Here is a 25,726-nt window from a genome sequence, read left to right on the forward strand (position 1 = left end):
TCTATAGCAGTACGACAAGCTAAATTTGGGGAAAGCTTTGGGTGAATATATACGTTTACTTCTTAAAACCCAAAACCAAATTGAAGAGAATAAATGTAAATAAAATGCAAAGCACCAGATTCACATTTGGCATAGAGCTGTCAACTCATTTAAGTCAGCTATGTTATAGTTGCAAGCATTAAACAACAGCATCCCAACACCTGTATGCTTCTTAACGATCCCTTTTGCAACCTAAGTTATTGCTACCTTCGACAGCATTGGTAAGTATTTTCATTTTACTGCCAATATATTTATGACATGTAAAACATGCTAGTATGCCATATTCTAAAACTCAACTCAGTACATCATGGGAAAGCCTTACAGACAGAAAGCATTCATTGTATGAAAACGGATTTTTTTTCTTTCCTGAAAAAACCTAAGTCAGCATATAAGCTTATTGCGAAATGGTGGAACAACCCAGTGATGCCGAAACTATGGATGGCTTTACACTCAAAACATATCTTGAGCGAAACCTAGTACTCTACCTTTTTCAAAAATTAACCAGAGCTCTTGGGGATTACTTCTTAATTGCTATATTCATGGATATGTAACAATGAAGTACACATCACATGCCTTAAAATGCATCCAATCTCGACTTGGTGCGTTTTTGACCAAGGATGTTGGGAAACACAATATAGCCAGCATTAGCATTACAAGTGCTAGACAGCCAAGGCGGCTGAGACTTAGAAGGAAATATTTTACAAGAAGCGGGAAGGGAGGAACTGTGCATATTCAGTGCTAATAGTTCACCCTACTCAGTGCAGACCATAAGTACAATGACTTTTTGCAAACAGAAATTGAAATACATTCCTGTTCCAAAGCGATAACTCAAGCAAAATTCAAGAAGATATACGATAAAGGTTGTCAATTCAATCGCTATCTGCTGCGCTCTGTGAACCTTTTCTCCTTCCAAGATGGACTTGGAGCTTTCTGAGAGCAAGAGGAAGAGTTTATCTGAAGTGCATGGAGGGAACCTGCAAAACGTTGAAGCAACTAAGCAGAAGAAAGCAGGAAGGGTCACCAGCAGGGCATAAGAGAGGTTCCACACCAATTCAGACCACAAGCAGAAAAAGGAGAAAAAGGCAAGACTCAAAGTGTGTACTGAAAGTCTTTTCATAGCTAATAAGCAATGGCCCAACCTCAGAGCAAAACAACTTCTGAAAGAAAACAGTCCTCATCCAGAAAACTTCTATGCTTTTCATACACAGCCTACTCTACTAAATAAAGTCAAGCCTCTTGTAATATTAAGAGAAAAGCAATTAAGGGTTGTACGTATAACGCATATTCAGCTTTTGAGAATGAAGAGCTTGCTTCTGGAACCAAGCAGGATTTTCAGCCTATTTTTTTTTTAAATTATGTGGTAAACACACAATAAAGTGAAATTAGGATGCGGCAAAGCAGTACAATTGCAGAGCTTCTAGCTTTACACTTGTGGGTAAAAATTACATATAAACAGACCAGATTTTCAAAAACATAAGCCTAAAGCTAGGCTGATAAGACCACACTTAGTGGCATCTGTAGTGTTAATGAAGACTGTCCATCCAAAACTCTTACTTCACTGCTCAAACATCTAAGTCACAGGAAGCTACCAAGTGCTCGGTACTACAAAGAGTCAGTGTCCAAACAGGCGCACTCCTTAGCATATTTTTTTGGAACTCAGGTTCAAAAGTCTCAACTTACCATTCAAATCTCAAAGTAGTATTTCTTTTCAATGCAAAGCTGGTATAAAAAACCAAGCAACCAACCAAACAAACCCCCTTTGCTAAATCATACCTTTACATTTCAGATTCTTTGACAAAAAAAGCCCCCAAAATATACTGCAAAAGGAACTGTACTACTAATTACGCTTCTGGATCCAGCACTTCTCCACTGGATGCTTTGTTAAATATTTTCAGACAAAAATACTGAACAACTCCAGCTGTCTGCTGGCTGTCATTATAAGGAAACAAGGCATATCTTCAGTTTAAGACATCATGATTATTTTATTTGCTCTGTCACTTCTTTGCTGCTTTTCTCCAGCTCAACACTATGAACATATTCCATCAGCCTGCTAAGAACTAAAAGAAGAGGAAGACAGAAAGTGGAAAGGGGGATATGGAGATCATCTGTTGAAAGCATTTTGTCATGTAAAAATAATCACCATCACACTGTCACTGGAAGACGACTGCTCCTGTTAAAAATTCACAGTTATATCAGATATTTAGCAAGTGTTCCAGAGGAAAGGAACGCTAATCAAAAATTAATGAAGACAAAAAAAATACTACCATCATACAGCTCTTTACTGTAAAGTGACCCCCTAAAAAGCCATTGACCTCGGTGGCTGTTTCCACTGACAACTATTATATACATTTCCTTTCCAAGAATGTCCTCGTTACTACATGAAAACTCTGACGCTCAGAAACAGTTTTAGAAAGAGAATAGCCTTCTACTTGCCAGGAAAGATTACAATACACAGGAAACACACAGTATGGTTTCAAACAAAGGTATTTTCCTTTAACTCCAATGCAGCTTTTAAATATAACAATTGTCCCCTGGCTATATTGTTCTGACCTGATTTGATCTGTTTTAGACTACATGTTCACTTCAAGGATCAAGTCTATGTTTACCCTTTTCCCAGTTTTGGAGTCAAAGACCATAATCTTGAACAGTTTGGGAAATATGTATTTTATTCCATACCTCATTATGATTCTTGCTCAACCATTCCTTAATAGTGTTAAGGGCAATGACAGCTGCGGGCTCATTTGGAAAACCTAAAAACAGAAGAAATGGAAAGGATAAATAAATACAAGGCACACATATTTTATATACAGATAAGAAAATGCATCCCTTTCTTTTTCCCTAGCAGTAGTTTGGTGTTAGAGATGGTCAATTCTTTTCTTTTCAATTTTGTAAAAAGGTTTTAAATGATTTTTTTTTATTGAATTTTTTTTTTTTCAAGTCTAGTTAAGAAAGCCCCACAGTTCAAGGAGAAGCAGAAACCATAGATAGTTACACACATGTCATACTAGGCAGGCAACAATAAAATACGCATATCACAGTAACAAATATGAGGCTTACAGTTCATAGCATATAATAAAAATTCAGATGTCTATTAAGGCGTAAGATCTTTCTTTCTTTAATTCATCTGTCAGTAAAACTACACAAAACTGTGATCCCAGTGCTGCAGGCCTCAGAAGGATGGAAATAATTTTCCTATTTGATTTAGAAATCTGTTAATTTATGACCTAAAACTTAATGAACAACTTTAAAAATTAAAGAATTCATGAAGCATGAGCGTATGAATTTAAGGCCTGATATTTCATGATATACTAGAGATGGTAACTCCCCCCAGCACTAAACAATATCAAAACTCTTTCCAGGGATACAGACTTTCTGCTTTGATGATCTCTATCTATCAAATCTAAAGATGCTTTCATTACTTAGGCAGCCTTAATTTAATTTTCCTTTAAATTCCTAACTGGAGGGCAGCAAATCATTTCTGTGAGGACTTAAAAATAAAAACCCATAAGCTGTATGAATAGGTTAGATTAATAGAGCAGCCTTTGAAGAGGTGGAGCTGCAGGCAGAGCAATGGGGCTACACAGAAACGGTCCTGAAATCTGGCATAGGGCTGCGTGCGTAGTGCTTTTTTTTTTTTTTTTTTTAAAACGTTATTCATTACCCTGCCGCTACAAACTGAAGTGCAGACACTGCACAGATTAGTGAATGTGCCCAGTTTCTTGATGCAGCGCATTATCCTGCACACCTACGCCTTCCTTCACCCTTTTCGCAACTTGGGTACCGCTAGAGTAGTCAATACACCAAAAAACAAGCCAGACCTCTCAGCCCTCTTTGCGCCATGTCCCAAACCATTACGCTCACAACAGGACTCGGTTTGTGAGGCTCCTGAGGTGACAAAAGACAACTATCCATTATCTAAGAGTAGCAGGTTAAAACAGTCAATGCATAGCTAATACCGACGTTCAGCATCGTGCTTCCTTTGCACACATGTCACAGTACAGCATAATCTCAGCATAATCTTTTTTTTTTTTTTTTTTTTTTTTTGCAGGTCCAAGATGGAAAACTAGCAAAGATCCTACAGCTGTTACTGTGGATACTTCCACTGCTGCTGGGAACATATATTCTTATGACATTTAATAACGACGCCGATATTATCAAAGCGTATGTCTTACGCCACAAACTAACGAATGCTAACAGAACCCAAAGCCAGGCCGTCTAAAAGCCTCGTTTTGCTCATATAACGTAACAGACCTCTAAGCAGACCATCTGCTCAAATTAATTACATCCTATCTAACAAACCAGTACTTTATAACACAGTAATTCCCTACCCCGAGTTTGGTAGATCTGCCTGGACGTACAACGAACACCACGCAGAGGGAGAAACACGCGTTTCGGATAACTGATACGGCAGCGTTTATGCACAGAATGGCTTATTTGCGGATGAAGAATTCTCCCTCCAGCAAGATTCACTTCTCAGGCTTGGTTTTTGCTCCCTGCAGCAGGGTATTTGCCCAAAGCTGTGATAAAGCACCGGCAATTTTATAGAATCATAAATCTCTGCATAAACTGTACGTTATTTGGAAAGCTGCAGCTATACTAACCAGCCTTGAAGAGCAGCTTATCTACAAAGCTGGTGCTCAATTACGCACCCTGAGTAACCATTCTGGCAAAGAAACAGTTCGGCGACCAAAATAAAAGACCTCGAATTCTGCCTACGATTTCAGAAAATATCTTATAATCCCTAGAAGCCTTTTGTGACCACAGTTACCCCCCCCCCCAAAAAAAAAAAAAACCCTCTAATTACTATTTTACACACATTTCTGGTAATTTCCATGAACGAATCATTGTTGTGGCTTCACCCGGACGCGGCGCCTGGAATTTCGCCTCCCGTTCCGGGCGCCGCGTCCGCACAAAGGGCCCAGCGCGGCTGCCCCGCCAACGGGGAAACGCTTGGTTTTACGGGACTGGGTTAAAGCGAGATGGGAATCTTTCGAAACGCGTTTCTGCGTTGTTTTTATCTCTAAGCTGCATTAGTCGGTCCAAAAGGCTTCTGCTCGGCTCCCCTAGCCCCGCGCGCCCCTCCCTGCTTCCCTCTCAGCGAAAAAGCAATCTCAGGGAGCACGTGGGAATCAAATTACTTGAGAGAAATGAGCTCGCCGAGCCTCACAGTTAACCGACTGCTGGAGCAGCAGCTCAGACAATTCTGGCTAAAGGCTCAATTTCACAAAAGATAAAACAGGTAAAGTAATAAGAGTGACACTGGCCCATGTTACTGCAGTGAGTGCTCCTCCAGAATACTGAAAAGGACAAGGGCACAGAAAGGCAAAGCAGCGTTCGCCGCGAGGCACAGGCAAACAGAGCCTCCCCAGCACTTCTTTGGGTTTCCATCACCATGCGCAGAGCCTGACTTGCCAGACTCTCCAGCGGCAAAGCTGGCACTGAGGCAACAATCCCTCCCACGACACGAAACCAGCGCAGGTTATCTCCAGAAGAGCGGCTTCAGCAAGCGGGAATTTTGTTGCAGCCCTCCCCGGTTTTGCAGAGCCCACTAATTACATCTCACCCTAAGAGTCCTCTGAAGTGTTGCCTGCTAATTGCACCTCACCTAAGAGGCCTCTGCAGTTTTGCGGAGCCCACTAATTACGTCTCCCCATCTATTAACAGGATCTGCTCCTAACCCTGCAAGCACAGCACAGCCCAGGAGTGAGTAGCCACCATCTCTTAGGCCCTCCTCCAAGGTTTCACCCATTACCGTGATGCCCTCAGCGGATGCAAGCTCGATGTCCATGTAACAAGTCAATATAAGATTTGATAGAGGCTGGAAAATCAGCTGCTCAGAAAGGACTAAGGTCTGAGATAAATCCAGCAGGGTTTGGGAGGAACAAGGTGGGTGAAGGAGATCCCACGTGCATGCACAGCTAAGGCTAAGCTTTGCTCTGTTAGTTCAACCCTGCCAGCTCTGGAAAGTGGGCCAGTGTTGACCATCTCCATGTGCCTGCCCTCTGGCCATATGAGAAAAGGCTGTAACATAGCCTTTTCTAGAAGCACGCGTTAGTCCAAAATCCTACTAAGCTGCTTGGAAACAGTTATGGAAACTCTTATACCTTTGCCCAGCTGCTTCAAAGCTAAAGCTTTCTGGTATCACTCTAAGATAGGATAGTTGTTGTATATATCTTTAGAGAAGTGACTACTAGCTTTAACAGGGACTTGGACACCAGCATCCGTCTAGCCACAGCCAAACTCAGAAATTTACCCTCCTCCTCTTAGCGTATATATTTGTTAACAACTTGCAAATACATTCACTCTCTAAGAGGAATGATTATGCCCTCATACTCCCCCCCCAGAAAACCTCATCCTTCTACCATTGCTTTTGGTATGTCCCTGCACAGACATTATGCAGAGTGACAGTCTATGAAAGCTTTAAAAGGTCTTCAAACTTATGAGCTTCTGTATCTGTTTCCAGGACTTCTACCACCTTATTCCTCAAAGTTATAACATTGACCTGAGAAATGGCTTGTGAAACAAACTGTATGCTACACAAGTTCATACAATTGTCATCGTCATAACTTTCCTGAGTAGGGATGATAAGATCTTGCAGAATTATTCTGAAATATTTGATATTAAATAAATGTGCTGTTTTATGGAAGGAGACTGGAGAGGAGAACTGAAGAAGACAGTAACTGTGGACATACAGACTTTGGAGTTCCCCTTACATTTTCTGTTCCTTCCACGAAAAGCAGCTGGTAAGAACAAAGTCCCTCTATTTCAGTAATATATGGAAAATATGTGATGAACTCCCTATTGTCAGACACTCTAGAGTAAATGTTTAGCCTTTTGTGCTTTGGGGATTTAGCAGAGAAACATTCACACTATTGTGAATGTCTATTACTGTATGCCTAATTTGTCTGTGCAGTATTTGAAAAATGTATCCTGTAAGTTGCTAAATGAATAAAAGAATAACAAGGACTTTGTGAAATAAAATTAATATAAATCTATTTAAGGGACTCCCAAATTGTACAGAGATGCTGGTAGCTTTATTATTCTCTTTGATTCTGCTCAATGCAGTATCTTCTTAAATATGTCCAGCCTACAACCAAGTAATGCTGCCTCCCCATTAGCAAAACATAGGTACTAAATAATCAATGTTTAATATGATATAGCTGGAGAGGATGGCAACAGATTATATCTACTAGGATATAATACTAACAGGCAAATGTCAATCCTGAAAATCACTTCAGTAGCTGCAGGGGTAAACGTTATAATTGGTCAGTTTAACTGAGATGCCTAACGTTTTCTGTACATCAGCTCATCCTAGTAAAGATCTGCATCGCTTCTTGTTAGTACAACCTAAATGCTGGAAAGGTTTTTATTCATTTCCGACTATTCCTTTCTCTACAGTTTCTAAATGGCTTATCACCAGAGTTTAACGTACTTAATTTGGCAGTTTTGATGGTTTAATTTCAAAGCAAATCACGGAAAAAAAGGAAAGCAAACATACAGCTATACAAATACAAAGACTGGTTATAAGCGTCTCATACTTTCCTAGAAAAATATCTACGCTGGCTTGTTTGTGCACACCTCAAGATGTGCTAGTTCTTAGACTCTTCCTATGTTCTCAAATCAAACCCAGTTCCCACTGTTTAATAAACATGACTGTCAAAAAGGAATAACTTCCATTTATTTAGTTTACATATTTGTCAATGATAGTTAATAATGTATGAAGGAGGTTCTTCTAACAGAACCTCAACAATCATATTTTGACACTGTGTGGAAGTACATAGAAGGCCCCCTCTGCAGTCAGTACAACAGGGCACTTCCACTGTGCATCAAGTATTTGATATGTGGGAATCATCAGCACCAGATGGCGTGGAAAATAAAATAACTTTTCCCAGGTCTGTTTAAAAAAAAAAAAAAAAAAAAAAGAAAAGAAAAGAAAAAAAAAGAAAAAAGAAAGGCACTAAACATTCTTCCCATACATGTTATGAAACCCAATTACCACTATTAGGGTAAAAATGCTTTCTGAATCGCAACAGACGTGTGAACAACGGAGCTTCATTAGGGTCATGCGGGTGAAGCCCAGCTACTGATGACACAGTAATCATAACACTTTCCGCTATATCACTGTGTGACAATAAAAGGCAGCAAATGAGATACATAGCCCATCATGCCTGAGGTAGGGTTACTCAATACATTCAGTTGTCCTTCAGCTGTGAAACAAGCAGGAGTGTAATCTTGCAACCGATCCCATATAATCATCTTGTCAAAGACGTATTTTAGTAGTCACAACGAATTCACTGATGCTCGGTTGATTGCCATTAGCATGGTAAATCTGCCCTTTTCAGAGGCAGAGATGCTAGCATTCCACCAACAAGCTTAGGTTGTCGCTGTCATTGGGCTTTTTCCTTCTTTCTAACCCTGGTCATGTGATGATTTGATAAACAAGCTGACAACTTGCTAGCTTAGTAATTTCTCTGGATAGTCTCAATGTGAAAAGGAATTGGCCTTATTTTGGATCAGCTACATAGAAGACTAAAGAAAAGAGGCACGAGTCTTCCGCTAAATAACCTACCTTGCTGTATTGAACTCATTCAGCCAAAGAAAACCTTATTTACTGTCTATTCAAAAAGCGACTCTCAGAAAGACAGTGAAATTAAACATTTTGAAAGGACAGTAACCTTTCTGTTACCCCAGTTACCCCAAGAAACAAAGCTGCACGTATTCACTGTACCCATTATAGATTGTGTTAGAGTAGTAATTAATTAGCATGCACATCAAATGTCAAAAAGAAAATGTGAAATTCTCAAAATGCATTAACAAAACATTCTTCTGAAGAAATCATTATGTCTCTCAGTTCCTCTCAAGCAAGAAGCATGCCTTTTCATTTTCCTTGCGTGAAAAATTTCAGCAGCAACAGAAAAATAAATACAGTTCCTGAAGAATGATTGCCAAATGCATTCAACCACTGACATGATTAAGAGGCAGCTCACAGAGGACAGTTAATAAAAAAACCCAAATATACATCTAGAAGCTAATTCACGAAACAGAACGTTTCTGCCATGATACAACGACACAAAGCCAATAGACTGAAATGATAGAGAGCCTTTCTTCATTTACAAAAACGCATTGGGTAACTCAGTGATCCCAGCTTAAGCCAACCAAGGTCAATTAGCATCATGCTGGCACCAGAGGACACTGTAAGCCTCATGCAAGTCAGTGAAAACGAGACAAGTTGTGGGCTGAGATGTGCTGGCACTCCTGACAACAAGACTGGCTCAGCCTCAGCCTGTCAGAAAAGATGTCCAGTGGGTGCTCATTGCCATGTGACTGACAGCCGTCCCTCGTCAGATCAGCGCGGCAAGCCACGTTCATCCTCTGCAGTTCAGCTGCTTTTGCTGTGTGAGTTGCAAATCTGGACTCCGCTTACAGCTTCAGTCTACGAGAGCTCAGTCACAAGAAAATGGCTAAGATTCAAGAAAAAACAGGTCATCTGCTCTCTCCCTGAAATGCACAATATCATACCATGCTTCACTATTCTGTCCTATTACACTGATATCTTTAGGAAAAAAACTGTCATATAATTCAGTTAAAAGTGCCAGCTGAACATACACATATACTGTAATTATTTAGGTCATAGGAGTAGAGAGAGGTGCGTACTAAGAAGTCTTATGATTCTACCGAAGAAAAACTACAATTTAAGTTTACTAAGCTGTTTGACGTTTGTTACTATTGGAAAAGAAAACCCTTTACTGAAAAGGCGTTTAATACCTGAGCTGCTGAAGAGAAAGGCAGCTTTCCTGCGAGTCCTAAGAGATACTGTACTGCAGGAGACATTGCACTAGCATTCTGCAGGAGAGCATTTGCGAGAATTTTGTTTTTCTGCTGTAGTTAGTATTTTTTTTTTTTTTATTAGAAGTCAAGATTTTGGTTTCATTCTTTTTTCAGCCTTTATAGGGAGCATGCTTGCATGGGGACCACGTCACAGATAGATCAGATCTCTTCCATTCGTCTACAAAAATACAGCAAGCAATACTCAGAGACAGTCTGGGAAGCAAACTGCTTCAGAGCTGTGCTGTTTCCTGCGTTATGCAATGGATCTTTTCTCTCTGTCAAGAGTATTTCGAAATGCGTATGTGGAACATCAGGGCTTCAAGCAGAACATAACAGGGGAACGGCAGAAAGAGACCACCAGAACACCGAAAGGGAAAAGATCTCACTACCCTGGCAATTAACATTCTCATATGGTAAGAGAAAGTACATATAACGTCAGTGCAACTGGAAGATACACAAGTGTTAGGTAATTATAAAAATCTGTCTATGAGAGTGTATATGCAATGTTTCTGTAAATTATGTGCAGCCATTTAGACACACACAGCTGTTCATGAGTTCAGGTATATCGTTCTTAAAACATACTCTAGACCATATACAGAATTGCTATTCCAGAAACGAGCGTGTTACAGAGCAACGTTAATGGAAAGTGCTTATAAAATTTACATGAGCTCCTCAACGCAGAATATTTCAGCTGCTACTTAGCTCATCCATATATAGCAAGCAAGTTGCTTCTTAGGGTGGCAACATAACTACAGCAGAAGTAATTTGAAACAAAGTGCAAAGCACTAGTCAACTGTGAAATCTCCCATCATACACTGAATTGAACAGCAATGGGATATTGGCTTGATTGTAGTTACAGTTCAAACAAGGTTAAGCATTTATTTCTACCCACTGATTTAAACAAAAATGCCCTGTTATTCTCTACTGAACCACAGTGTAGGGAAACAATCCCACCTTCCTGAACTGTCGTGCCAATGCTGCAAGAGATGAAACAAACAAGCCCTCTCCTAATTTCATTAGAAATCGGTAGTTTTTCTTAAAAAAAAGGCAATGGACAAAAATATACAGTCTCATAAAGAACATGGCCAGCACTGTCAGCCCAGCTCTGTCCTTTCAGTCACTTCCACCACATTCAATCGCTCTGACAGACGCAACCCAAAGACCCAGCTGGATTATCTAAAACCAACAGAGTACTTGGTGAAGACCATACACACACCAGAACAAACAAAACAACGTGACATTATTTTTACCGAAGCACAGTTCTTATCTCCTCTCTGAAGGAAATCAAAGACTTCCTAAGAGCACGTGAAGAAAATCAGCTGAAACTGCGTATCCTCAGATCCTTGTGAAAAATAGGAAACAAAAATCTTCTTTTATCTTTTTCCCCTAAAGACTTATATCAAAAGACTTATATCGGGCAGGTTGGGTGAAAAAGCAAGATCCGGTGTGAGGCATATTTAATCTACTTAGTTTGCTCTTGTTAACAAATACATTATTGATTCTTGGTTTGGGTATGTTATTCAGATTGTGCGGGTTTTTTTTCCATTCTTGCCTCAGGCACTGATAAACCGTACTAAAGGGTCACACAGACCAGCTGCTGTTGTATTCAGGAGATCTTCAACAGCTGAAAAACTGAAATATTTCCAGATAATCTGGAATTCAAAAATGCCAGTGCATTTTGGAGCCATAGTGAGGGTGCTTCATTTTAGATGTGATACCTAATGGCTTCTATTCTTCATCTTACATTAGGGCACTTCATACTAATTCAAACTGCACAATGTGCATGCTGCTAAAACAAGTGCTTGTGTAGCTTGTCTAACTTGACACATCACTGCACTATCTCAACATTTTCTACATTAAATTTTTAAGAGGAAGCATTTTTTCTCCTTGCCAAGATGCTGCATCATTTCTGTAGAAATCATTTGCTTGGCAAGAGACGAGTTCCATCTGAAAAATATATGCCCTCCTTTTTGTCCAGAAGGGTTACAAGCACACCTTATTTGCTTTTATACTACCATATACGTATCAGCAATCAACCAATGTACTCTGGGTACTTTATTTCATTCCAGGCTGTATTGTAGCAAATTTGTGAAGTGAAAGAAAAGTATATGGAAACTGCCAGCAACTATTCTACACTTACTTCAAATGTTGCACTGAAGACTTTTTTTTTTTTTTTGCTTTTTCTGTTCCCTCAGACCACAACATTATACACAGAAAGAGAAATGCAATTAAAAAGAGTTTTGGGGATTAGATTAACTGATTTAAAGCACAGATAAGGATAATTTGCAATTTAAAACTTTGATCCCACAACCACGTGTGGGAACATCTGTGCATCTTGTACTTCCAATGTGCTTAACAAGACCTCTCATGCACTAAGAGTTATGCAATCTACGGCTAACAGGTAAAATACCAAAATATCTTATCTTCTGGAAAATCCTGACTGATTCTCCTCCAATCTTCTTTCTGTTTTTACAGTCTCTTTCTCTCATATACTAATTCAGACTATATACACCTTTGTTTACACCTCCTTACTGTAACACTTCTCTTGACTGAGAATCAAGCCCTAGCATCAGCTGTCTTTTAAACCAAGTAACCAAGTAGTTGATCAATAAAATTTCCCAGATTTCATCAGATTCTTCATCCTTTCAAAAGATCACAGCACTAATTGTCAAACAAGTGTTTTTAAAAAAAATATGACTTCTGCTAATATCTCTAATTTGCATTGCATTCACAATTAGGCATTTTCTGAGTCTTGCATACTTCAATCAAAAAGGAAATTAAATAACTAGTTAATGGCACTTCCAATCCCACAAATTCAAATCCAATTTCATTTTCGTATGAACTTTAGGTCTTATTAACACTTGTCTTAAATAACATTTTCAGTATGTACTCTGAAGCGTTGTCAGAGTGATTTTTTTTTTTTTGGATCATTATACAAGCAAATGTGTTTTGCTTTAGCAGGTAAAGGAAATTCCTAATGTTTAGGAAGGTTTAACAAATGTCAAAATTTCTGCTTAGACCAACAGTGGTATATCTAGCTTTTTAGTAAAACGATTTTCATTTTGCGAGGCCGCTCTTCAGGAAATAGAAACAGTTTTCTACGCTATTCAAACCAGTAGAGGAGGAGGACAAACACCGATGTAAATTACAGTGACTTTAGACAGAAACAATGCCCATATATGAAAAGAAGGAGCCTACGCTATGGTTGGTTAGATCAAGCTGTGAAGGATATGGAAGACTAAGAAGTTTCTTTAGTCCAACAACCCAGCACAAATAAGAAGCTGATCTGGACAATTTAAATGTAAATTTCTCACCACCTGTCAAACAAGTGGGCTTAAAAGACCTGCACTTAAGAAACAGGCACTTCCTACCTGAATCTTTAAGTGAAAATTGACCTCCAACCCCAATTTCCTTGTAAATGTGGCCATGTGGCAGCAAAAAATGGTGGCTTATTCCAGCACTTTATTAAATTTATCTTGTGTATACGCTCAGCATGAGATGACCCTCCCTATGCCTCAGGAAAACTGAGGCATAAAAATTAAAAATTATTTCCAGGCAGATATCCACCCTTTACACCACAGTCATACACAACTAATCCTCTCAGAAATACGAAATCTCAGGTAGATTACTGAGAGGCATATGGAAAAGCATTTAAACTTACCGCATGGAGAAATACTACTGATTATTAAGCAATGAAACAAACTAGGAAAAAAAAAAAAAAAGAAAGCTCTTTAACCAGGGGGAACATAAAAAGAAGGTGGGTCAGTTCAAAAGAGCTTTTTACATAATCAGAACAGAATGTAAGCATCAGAAGGAAACTTACTAACTGGCTTTAACTAATGTAACTCCCATGACAAATACCACGGTAATATTGAGTTGTGCCTGGATTATTTCAGTGGTAAGAATTATCTCCGTGTAAATCTCCTGTCCACGGTCATCACCTTTCCCAGCACAGTCTTTCCCAAATCTCTATGGAGGATGTATCTTCAGGTGGGGGTTCCTGGCTAGGGAATAAAGCTGGGCCTAGTGACTTTTAGTCTTTCATTTCATGCTCGCCAATGCCAACAGTGATCAGCAACTCTACAGGAGTGCACGTTCACAGATGCTGTGCCCAGCGCATCAGGCATGGTGGAGACACGTCTACTACTATGTTAGGTGGAAAAGAGCGTGCTTTTATTGGATGAGAACATCTCTTTGCCCTCTACAATTCCGGCAGGTTAATTGACACCTCCAGGGCAGAATCCTTGTGGTTTCCTCCTTTAGGTCCTATGCACTTCCTCCAGCGAGTAACTTTTGTACTGGAAGTTGGTCTAGATCAGAGCCAGTCAGAGAGATTTTGACTTGACAGAAAATCAGCATAAAAATAAAACTGCAAAGAGGAAGGAAAATTACCAAGGACTATATGTGATGATATCTAGAGAGCTCAGGGGATTCAGGCAGATAACCAGATAATAAAGATAACCAGAGGAACAGAATTTTTACAGTATTCCAAGCAGGAGTTAACCTTGGAGGTAGAGAAGAGCTACTAGCAGCTCTACACCTGAAAATTAAAAAAATGAAAGGAAGGAAGTAGAGACTAGGCATTTCACAAACTCCCCTGACTACAGTGATAATGAATAAGATGGCAAAGAATGTATCTAAATGAAAATAAAACTTCATAATATTTCCTGGTCTCTGATTAAGTTTTTGCTCTCTGCTATAGATTTCTCTGCCAGAAAATATTCTCAGTATTGTATTTTTCTCCTACCAGAACACACAATTTGAAAGATTGCAAAATGAAGTCGTAATAAAACGCAGATAGAAATTATAAGAAAGGCAGAGAATGGAAAATGAAGGCATGGAGGTGCAAATAATTGAGACTAGCATAAGAATTTGTTCAAAACCACAAAAAAGTGCCGGGGGGGGGATCGGGGGGAGCAAACCAGGTTAGATTTACAAAACTAATGAAAAGTCATTCTGCAAGAAACAATGTTGATTACTAAACAGAGAACCTCCACAAGACAAGAAAACTTACAGTACTAATGAGTCAAAATCAATAGGATCAATATATATGTGTATTTGGATTATACATATTTATATATAGGCTTAGTAAAATGACCTTATGCAACTTGATGAATACACAAATAAAAACTAGTGAGCTTACGGTGACTACCCGGAAATAGGAAAAGAATAATATGCTAAAAGTTTGGTTTATGCAACTGAAACTCTGAACATTACTACTTAAAATTATTTCAGAAAGCTAACAAAAGCATAATCTCTATCTAAAGTAGTTAAGATTAAATCAAAATAAGATATACTAACACTCTAATAGATAGAGCCATGTTTACAACGTCATATCGAACTTTCTGCATTTAAATTAAAAGCGTTCTCGGAACAGAAAAAAACAGTGGACATCAGAATAAAAGAAGGCTCTCCAGAAGTCAAAAGGGTCAAAGAAGATGGATTTGTATTCCTCAGGAAATAGGAGATGACAATTGGGCCTCACTAAGATACAAAAGAATTGGAGCGGACAGAAAGAATAATTGCTACAAGGTAATCTGTGTTCATGGAAACACCAAAAGAAAGGAACATGAACTTAGATTAAGAAAGCCTCTCTACAATAGGAATTTGGAATAATTTTTTTTACATAGACTGAAAGAGCAGGAAGAAAAAAAAATAAGAATAGTAATCACACCAGCTTATGTAAACAGTTTCAAAATTGGTTAGAAAACTATTTGAAGAAAGAGCAATTATGAAATAATAGTCCTAACTCAAAGGAGAAAATGATGCAGGTATGAATTTCTGGGATGCGTCTTGGGCTGAAACGTTTATATTGCTCTTGCTTCCTATCAGGTCCTGTTAGACTCCACATACATCTTTTTTTTGTGTTTTGTGTATGTACAAGATGGGAAAATACCTCCTGGTACAGATCAAAAACAACTGGCGGTTTCAAAGAATGGAGGTACTTTTGAAAAATCAGTGAGCACATGAAAAAAGATACTCTAATTTTAACAAATGAAGCAAGCTTGAAGAGCGGAAAGACATCATCTTCTAAATCCAGTTTTAACAAGGGAAGACGTTACTGCCTCAAGCAGCTTCTCTCCGTCTCCAAGGAGTTCTTCCTCGCTCAGATCTGCTGGCTGAGATGCCTGTATGAACGTCCCTTGCTTCGGTCCAAATCAAGAGAGATGGTCAGCTTCAACAGCTTCAATCTTTGGGGTTTTTTCCAATCAAACTCCTTGGGATTGAACCGGATTAGCGAGCATCGCTGTCGTGCATGGAGCAGTCAGACTGACAGGTCTAGGGAGGGCACGACGCCTGGCAGAGGGAAGGTGCCAGAAGCTGGTGCAGGTAAAACCGGAATAGCCAAATAGTGTCTTGCTGCGATTTCATGTGATACTTCTCCTTCCTTCCTTTTTTTTTTTTTTTTTTTTTTTTTTTTTTGCACAGTATCATCTAAATTAACCCTATGAGTCCAATAAGTATTAATATGTGATGATCCTGTTTTATAATAGTGAGTTTGGAAGTTATAGACAGATAATTCAGGATCGCGTTAAGCACATGATTACTTCCTAGTGTTTAGTAAACTAATACCTAGATTTATTGTAAGGAACAGGAAGAGAGTTTCATCATCAGTTTTGGCATTAGAGGGGAAGAGAAGAGCATTATAATTTAGAGCTTCACAGATATTAATGTATTCAGTAGGCCGTGCCAAAAACAAGCAATAAATACTGAGGAGTAATCTAAAAAGCAGGGATCATACATTAAAAGTTACAAAATTAAGACTACACATGAAATTCAAGCAGACCCATTTTGCTTAATAAGTAGAAACTAATGAAATATGCTGACAGTAAGAGTCATAAAAACAAATATTAAAAATAATTAGATGGAAAAAAAATTGGGGAGGGAGGAGAATATTTAGGACATCAAGAATGTCAATACGTGGAGTGAAGGCTGAAATATGTTCAAAGTGTAAATGTCAAGGTGACTTCTTCCTAACCAGAAGTCTTAAGTAGCATGACATTTTAATAATTGGTGAAAATTAGTCTATTGAACAAACATAATTTCATTATACAGAATAATTGTTTTTTATCAGATAATTTCTTGAAATCATAGGTAATTCAAGCATAATGTATGAATGTGAACTAAAACTCTATGTTTTTATTGACATAACTGCTGATGAAGAAACATTTCTATCTATTCCTTCTTAAGAACTGTTTAACTGGGTTAAGGTCAGCATAAATGCCATGTAATCAACACGGGAACCTTACAGGAAGGTCAACCACCAGGAGAAGAAATATCGAAAGACAAAATCTAAGCTAAGAACAGCTTGGGAAATTAATTCTTTACCATCAAATGCTTGAAATTCCAAAACTAAAATATCACTTCCCTCAATGAGACACTTTGAACAGGCTGTGATTATTAAAGAAATTCAATAGAGGAACAGTTACATGTTTTCATGTTACTTGTGCGCAATTTTGGAAAACATACATTGAAAACATGCATGGGAAGTTGATAAAACCTTACGTACGTACATAAGTAAACAGCTAGAGATTCCTGCACATTCAATCTGTCTGTCGTTGTACGTTCTACGTTTCTTGGTTGCAAAAGATGATAAATTCAATTGCTGCTTCTGATTACCTATATTCTATAAAACAGCGACAACTTATTAATCAGGCCATAGAGCAGCTAGATGGGTATAAGGTTCTGCAACCGGCAATCTTCGTTAGGAATGACACAGAGGCATTGCCAACGTGCGCTCTCGTTGCCTGCACCATGGCTGACAGCTACGACTGGAAGGAAGCTCTGAATCTAACATCTTCCTCTGAGATGAGACTACTAGATGTCAGTAAAATATTGTTACTGTGAAAACTAGCACATTATAACATATGAAGTCTACAGCAAAATAAAACAGAAGATACCTAGAGCGCTAACCAGCTATTGATAAGCATCCAAATAGCATTATTGGATTTATTTCCCCATTGTATTTAGTATGCAGCAGCCTTTTTCTTGCTTACTTTGGGAACTAGGCTGTATTTTTCTAGAACAGACAAAAATCATCTCTTAATTAGGCAATGCCTGTTTCAGAAGTGAATTGTTCTTTTCCTCTCGTTCCTAAGCACAGAAAAATAACAGAAGACTATAATCAACTAGCAAATACAGCTCAAAACGTTGTTGGCCTTACAGCAGTAATGTTGCTAATGGCACTCAGTTAAAAAATGTTCTGGACTCGTAACAGTCTCCTATATTATGTTTACTAGCTACGACAAAAAGAATGGTTAAAAACCTATCAGTGGCATAATGATAGCACCTATTATGGACACAAGCGTTACTACCTTACAGTAATTAAAGGCATAAGAAAATGATTAATGTTCTGAAGCCATAAAACTGTATCAGTTGAAAAGCTATTATGTTTGCACTGTCTACAGCTCATAGCCTACACTGGGCAATTTACACAGCTATGCATTCTGCATAAAACTGATGCTCATTTCTTCCAGCTCTGGGTAATGAACTGGTACATAAAGCTTCAGCTACACACTAGACACTGGTCAATGCTGAAACAGTTGGTTAACTCTCCTAAAAATGGAACTGCTTTTTTTTTTTTTTTTTTTTTTTTTTTTTTTTAAGATTAGACTCTACATCTTCCTTCCTTTCCCATATTTTTCTCACCTAAACGCCCAACAGTTCATGCTGTCATCTTCCTCATTTTAGAAATATTCTTTTGATCACAAAAGCAGAGAAACAGGAAAATGGACACAGAAAACACACTACCAGCTGTCAGCTGGAACGAGGTGCTAACATTTATACTGGCCCTTATTTAGCTCAGGGATCACTGAACGAGGCCCTCCCATGCAGGACCAACATAATGTTATTCACACTGCAGTGAATAACAACAGTACTGGCCTCAACAAGTTATCAGCTGAGAGCAGTAAGAGCTACTCACTTTGACTAGGCAAATCAGAATTTGACTTTTACCAGAAGAGCAGTCACAGTCTGTGATGAGAGATGGTATTTTCCATATAGGATATCACCAGCTCTTTGAAAGTGAAGGTTTAATGTTCTTATTCCAGAGAAGAACGAAAATAGAAGGGGACAGAAAATCTTCCAGTGCCGCAGCATTACATACAGTAAATCATTACCTTATAAATAGTATTATACATTATTTCTGTTAAATATTTCTTTCAAACATCAGAGAGAGAAGAGAGAGAAAAAAAAAATCAGTGATTTGCTGCATTGCCCAAAACTAAATTGGAAAATGATAAATATAGTTTATCACGTAGTAATATATATGACGGCAAGCACTCCAGTTTTTTGTACACAAGTAAAACACCAAAGGGAGTAAAAAGGAGACACACAGCTGGTTTACAAATCAAAAGTGATGCCTTTTCCAAGGGGTTAGATACTCACTCTTTCAAGAACAAGACAATAAAGTCCTCTGTACCAAAACTGAGCATTGTAAGACAGGTACAGTGGGCCCGATTTCTCCCGTTTACATCTCTGCTGAAGTCAATGAAGTTATAGTCGAAATGAATAGGGTCAATTAGTATATGCTAGATCTATTCCTCTAAACGCAGTGCAACTTTTCACAAGCTAGCGCAAATCACTGTAGCTTGCATGAAGTATACTGACATACTCCACCGTGAATTCAGCTCTGTTTTCATTTTAGTTACCTGATGAAAACCTAAAACCGTAACAGCAAATAAGAAGAGCAACATTATTGAGAGTAGAGTTGTTACAAGAGGGTTTTGTGTTGCAAACACAACTCTGGAAGACCTGTCTCGGCCGCGCCATTCCAAGAAGAACGTAGAAAGCAAGCTAACTACAACAAGCTTTTTTCATATCTGACAGAATAAATCCAGCTCATTTAGGTTGCCAGCTTTTCCCTTCCATCCGGAACCCCCTACGTGCTGTTCCCCGGCTGAACCTCACAAACCAGTCCCCTTCGCTTGGCCCTGTTAGCAAGTCACTGAGGTGGCAGGTTTTGCCCGCAGTAGCCATAACACGTCCACCCAAGCCAAAGAGCCATTCGGTTCCTATCGGATGGGACACAAGAGTGCTCTCTGCAATGTAATTTAGGTCATGCCCTCTCCAATGACCTGGTAAGCCGCTGCACATCGAGTCCTCCTCGCACAGGACTCGTCCGCCTGCTGTCCACCCTGCTGCGGTGACTGACGAGCTACCGAGCGGCACTCAATAACCGTTATCAGACCGGCGAAGCCCTCGCGCGGAGCGAACCCGTTGTTTATGGGTGGCACCGCTGACAGGCACACCACCAAGTCCCCGCGTTCAGTCTGACGGGGTGAATTGAAAGATTAGCCTGTCATGCCAGCGTGAGGCCTCATTTTTCTTCTGTGCTGCACAGGTCGCCCCTTCGCGCAGCCTGTATTTGATTGTGATTAATTTGTCAAGGCTGGTTGTAGCATGGAAATGAAGAAATGGATTGCCAATTACAGTTAGTCCTCTCGCACAACACCCCTCGAACCAGTGCTATTCTGCAGTCCTGACAGCTCAGAAATAAACTGAATTGGGCTCTATTGAGCAGAAACCTGACCCAAAGTGGGTTTTAAAGAAGCAGAAGGTGACTTTTCCCATCCCCCTCTGTAACCAGTCTTCAGTAGGTGGTTGCCTACCACCTCCTGCCTGACCTACACCCTGACTGCCTGGGAGGTGTACAAAAAGGCTATTCACATTTATTTTTGTAGTCACCTTGTTAAGAGGAACTGAACTTCCGACTTAATGCACTTCGGCAAGGTGCACAGATTTGTTTCTGAACATCTCGCCCCCAGTAAGCCTGAAGGGGAATTCAATACACATACTAGTACGGCTAAGTAAACAAATCTTGCAACAATTCTATCCTGTAGAGATGCTGTTAAAAGCATTCAAACTTTTTATGTGGAAAAGGTAAATTTTGGCACTTTACAGGGTTTCCTCTGCAGTAAACCACGTATGTGTTCACAACTTGTTTAATCTTTCAGTACTACAGACAAATATTTTAAATTCAGTAATAAAATCCTGAGAGATAATTAAATAGGAAGTATTCTAGAACTACCTGAGTTTTTGTTAGTAATAATTAATAGTATTTGCATTATATACAGCTGTAGGTTTGGTTTTAGTTTTTGGTATTTGAGAAATAATCCCTCAATCCTGAAAATGCATGCATGCAATTGATTTTATGCACTGAAACAACTTCTAGTGAATTACTCCAGTGGCATAAAGTAAACCAGCTATACAGGTCTCACTTTCTACTCTCTCAGAAAATCAGTTAAAATATTGCTAATGAAATATACTTATCAAGAATGTCTCTGTGTATCTCCAGAATACAGTGCTTAGATGTCATCCCATTAATTCCTTCTGGCATTATCGTCAAATAATTTCATCTGCTGTTACTTTACAAGGGTTTCAGGTAGGTCACCTAGGAAATACTCTTCATGACCTTTATCTTATAAAGTCTGCACTAAAAAGGTGGATGCTGTTAATCATATGCCATAAAATAAATGAATATTCTAAAACTCTCTCGTCTGTCTAAACCACATTAGGCATTGGGAAAGGAAAACTAATAGACAACAGAGTAGCAGGAATTAAAAAAGGAATTAAATGAACTTCTAAATTATCAGGATTTGATATTTCTATTCAGTGACTTAGGCTGACGTATACTGCCCTTTGCATTTCATAGAATAATTTAAAATGAAGTAGAATTGGTTTTCTATATCCTCTCCTCTTTCCCTGAAGAAAATTCAGCCCACCGTAATAGATGTTTCATTCTATTGTTATAATTCACTGTATTTTACACTGTCATCCTGGGAATCTCATCTTCAGGCAGAAGAAAGGTGAATGAGTTTCCAACAGCCAATGGCACACAATGGATTTAAACAAGTCCTTCAGACAAAAAGTGAGAATTCTCTTGCAGGCCTAAGGCAGCCTTTCATTAACACAACCACCATCAAAAAACTGCAGATTGCAGAACTACAGGATATGACTTATAAACAGAACCCTCTGCTTAGAAACAGGATTAGTCATTCATTACACTGAATTGTCTGACTTCTCTATTCTTCTTCTGCCTCGGCTGCAGTTGCCCTTTCCAATGATATATGGTAGCACTCCTATCTAAAACAGAGGGAGAAAAAGGACAATACAGGGAATGACCCTTGGAGGCAGAGACACCTTTGAATTGACTTTCAGGTACTTTGATGAAACACAGAATAGCAAGTCTGCTCTGCCAGTCTTCTGTTTTGTTTCAGGGAATGAGAAAGTATTTGCCGTAACAGTAATACATTTGATCTTCCACGAGCCACCTGAAAGCCCCGATGTTCTCACGCATACTTCTTGCATGCATACGAGTGACCTTCAGACACTAAACGTATGAACGACAGATGATCACGGTAACTTACAATAGATTCATACAGAGGATGCCTTTCTGTATTTGTACTGGTGTAGTATGTAGGGTCTCCAGGACTGACTAGGCCCTATTATGATAGGTATTGTATAAATTGTACAGTAAGAGACAATGCCTGTCACGAAGAATGTAAAACAGGGCAAAAAAGGGGCAACCCCCACAATATTCTATGATTACTCTGGACCAGAGTATCCCTGTGCACCAGAAACAACGAAAGAATGAGAAAGAGGAGCTGCTTTCCCAAGACATGTTTAATATCTACTATAGCCACAGAAGTTGAAAAGGATATAGTTAATACCTTTGAGGTAAAGCTGATTCATATACATCACATACAGATATTATTCCTAGTCAATTTTAGTGTCTTGTGCCTTCTTAAAACTATTTAAGGAAACACAAGCGCGGACTAGTAGGAACAAACTACAGAAGTTGTTTTAAGGCATGAGTGGAATTCAGTACTAACTGAATATGCCCAACAGTTTTCAGCTGCAAACGTGAGATAAAACAATTATTCCATATTAAAATGACTTTGGGTGAGGATCTAGGACTAGAAATCCTACCAGGCACTTTTTAAATCTTATTCTAGTTGCTGAGGTATACAGAACTTGTGATACATAACATGAGACTAGTTATGCCACAGTGGCATGGCAGTAAATGCAGTCACTACTATTACGGCCCACATCAGCTCTGTTGCCAGCTCTCTAGTCAAGTAGTAGTTTTACAGCTGTCAAGAAGACACGTATCCTTCCTTAACTAGGTTAATTTTATATAAAGTTTCTAATTTCAAGAAAGCTGAATATCATCATGAAATTTGACCGGAAGCATTAAACTAGCCATCTTTCTTTTTACAATATGTTTAAAACTCAAAGGTAATAGATACTTCATATACGACATTTTCTCTAATGGAAATGAGGAAGGCATTAGAAAAGATTACCTATAATTACTAAGTTATTGCATGACTTTTTTTTTCAGGAATATGGTTAAAAGACACTCCACAACAACATGATGTCACCCTTTTACAAAAAACACTACTTTGCAACAGGACCTGATGGGATCTTATCAAGGATCTGAAATAGTGGTATGATTTCTTGATATGAATCTCACTTGTCAGTGAAGAAAATATACAAGAAATTCCAAATCACAGAAAAACTCAGGTTGGAAGGGACCTCTGGAAGTCACCTGGTCCAACCTTTTGCTTAAGGCAGGAACAGTTTCAAACTTGGATCAGCTTGCTCACAGCCTTAGAGAATCCTAAGAGAACATTTTTGTCTTTACTTCTAAATGCTGACTTCTTCAGATGAAAAATGTATGCAGAGATACAGTCATGAATAGCATTATACAAACTTAACTCATTGTCTCAATTATCTGAATAGCTATCCAAATTATTGAACTAGTTGCTAGTAGCCTCATATCTCTTCCAGTCAATAATTTCTAAGTTGTGCTAAGCCAGTTCATTCCCTTTTATAAGTGTAAAGCTAAGTAAAATGAAGCTGCAAAATTGTGAACAGAGACATCCTTCCACAGCGCCTGGCTTCTTCCATGATGCCACAGCATGCTCCTCGCTCACTAAAGGCAACGCAGATGGTGGGATTTAGTGACAGACCGGGCTCAAAGTTCAGTTTTAGAGACGTGTTTTTGGGGGGAGGAGGAGGGGTGCGGCGCAAGATTACATCAGAGAAAGTTTACATAATGTTAATTGGGCCTTTACCAGAAAGTATTCTCTACTGCATGTATCATGTTAATTTAAGGTCTTGAGGACCATGCCCACGTATCTGGATTTTCTTACCTAAAGTAAATTTTTAACATATTAGATTCAGTCCTGATTGCAAAGCTACAGGACAAACACATAGGACTATCATGATGACATCAGCAAGGAAAGTTTAAAAGAGTAAGTGATATAACTGACGTACAACTCACACACAGTTTTAACTTTCATCCTGGTAATAGAGAATCAGGCCACTAATGAATGGGAAAACCACAAATACCAAAACAAACATTACATCTGATATCAGCAGTATGCTTTCAGGATACCAGAATCTTTTCCAGCTATTTCATACTTTGCAGAAGCTTGCTTGCAAAAAATAAAAAAGTGAATGGAAAAAAGGAGAAAAGTGCCTAAAGGGTAATGTGCTTTTGATGCCTTTGGAGATATTACTGGCTTTCCAGACTTTAAAAAGCCTTAATCTCGCTTCTACCATTTTTAAAGGAAAGAAGCAACTACGTAGGCCTCTCTGTCTTACTCTTCTTAAAAGCGAAGAGAAAAAGTGAGACCAGTAGGGAGGTGAGGACAGAGTATGCAATATTTACAAATCTAAGTTTTAGAAGGAATATTTTTAAAGACAGTCACTATATGTTGTTTTAATCAAGGTTAAGATTTCTCCTCTAATATTCAGTGGAAATGCTGCAAGTTGGACAGTCAGCAAGAATTTCAAAATAGATAAATTTCATGATAGTCGAACTATGATATCCATAAAATGCCCATTTCCATTGAAAAATAGAGCTTATTAAGCTTCTGAAATCAAGTCTGAGCTTCTTGCTAAATGTGTCATATGCATGTTAATTTTAGAGCTCATCAATTTACACTTTCCAGTAATAACTTTTTAGTATTTAAAATATGGGAAAAGACAAATTAGTATCATGGATACCACACTGTCTGAAATAAGAACACTGTTAAATAATGCATGCAACAAATTTTTATACAAGCAGTAATTAGATTTCTAGGATTACTTGAATATTATAATAGTCATTTCATAGCTGCTACTATTTTTAATTTTAATAATAATCTTCAGTTAACTGGTGACCACTCCCAAAGAAGCAACAAAAAATGAGTTACAGTAAATCTTCATTCTTGCTAAAATACTACATTACCCAAATTATGGAGTAAATGACAAAATACAATTAACTTCCCAATGAGTCACAAAAAATATCTCTTAAATCCATACAGTAATGTCAAAAATGTTGATGCAGTTTGAATTGAGGGATGAGGAGCTGCTGATCAGGCTAAAAAAATCGGCTTAGTAATATCAGACAATCTTCTTAAGAGAAAGTTTCCGTATGTCGCCTACTGGATTCCCCTGCCCCCGGCCAGAGATCTTGTATGATAATATTTGCCCCCTCTCTTCCCCCCCCCCTCCCCCCCCCCCCCCCCCCCCCCAGTTCCTGGAAGTCTTAGGTCACCGTTATTGATGCCACAATATTTAACACTGAGGATCACCTCTAGCATCAGGCCCTTGCGATGGTTGCAGAGACTCAGAGCACTCAACTCAAGATGAAGACAGGAGTGCTTTGTGGTCACCTATCATACCCTTGCGTATAGCGGCTCTGAAAAATTCACAGCTAACTCCTCTTCTTCGGGCAGGAGACAACGCGACCCTTATTAGAATTGCTCATTAAAGAAACACATATCATAGGAATGAAATGCCCACAGGAAACAAGAAGCAACAGATGGGAGAGATGGAAATAGATTGCCTCAACCTTTAGCCCTGCGTC

The 25,726-nt window shown here is 38.8% G+C and overlaps 1 protein-coding gene across 13 annotated transcripts in view; it reads right to left on the reverse strand.

The window, feature by feature from the left end:
* Positions 1–25,726, reverse strand: part of MACROD2 (mono-ADP ribosylhydrolase 2) — a 1,003,459-nt gene that overhangs the window by 264,462 nt on the left and 713,271 nt on the right. For all 13 annotated transcript variants that reach the window (XM_068940428.1, XM_068940419.1, XM_068940427.1 and 10 more), the window contains one exon: positions 2,716–2,789. In XM_068940428.1, coding sequence (XP_068796529.1) covers positions 2,716–2,789 — 74 coding nt within the window. The remainder of the gene's footprint in view (positions 1–2,715; positions 2,790–25,726) is intronic.

Source organism: Struthio camelus, chromosome 3 (assembly GCF_040807025.1).
Source record: "Struthio camelus isolate bStrCam1 chromosome 3, bStrCam1.hap1, whole genome shotgun sequence".
NCBI lineage: Eukaryota > Metazoa > Chordata > Aves > Struthioniformes > Struthionidae > Struthio > Struthio camelus.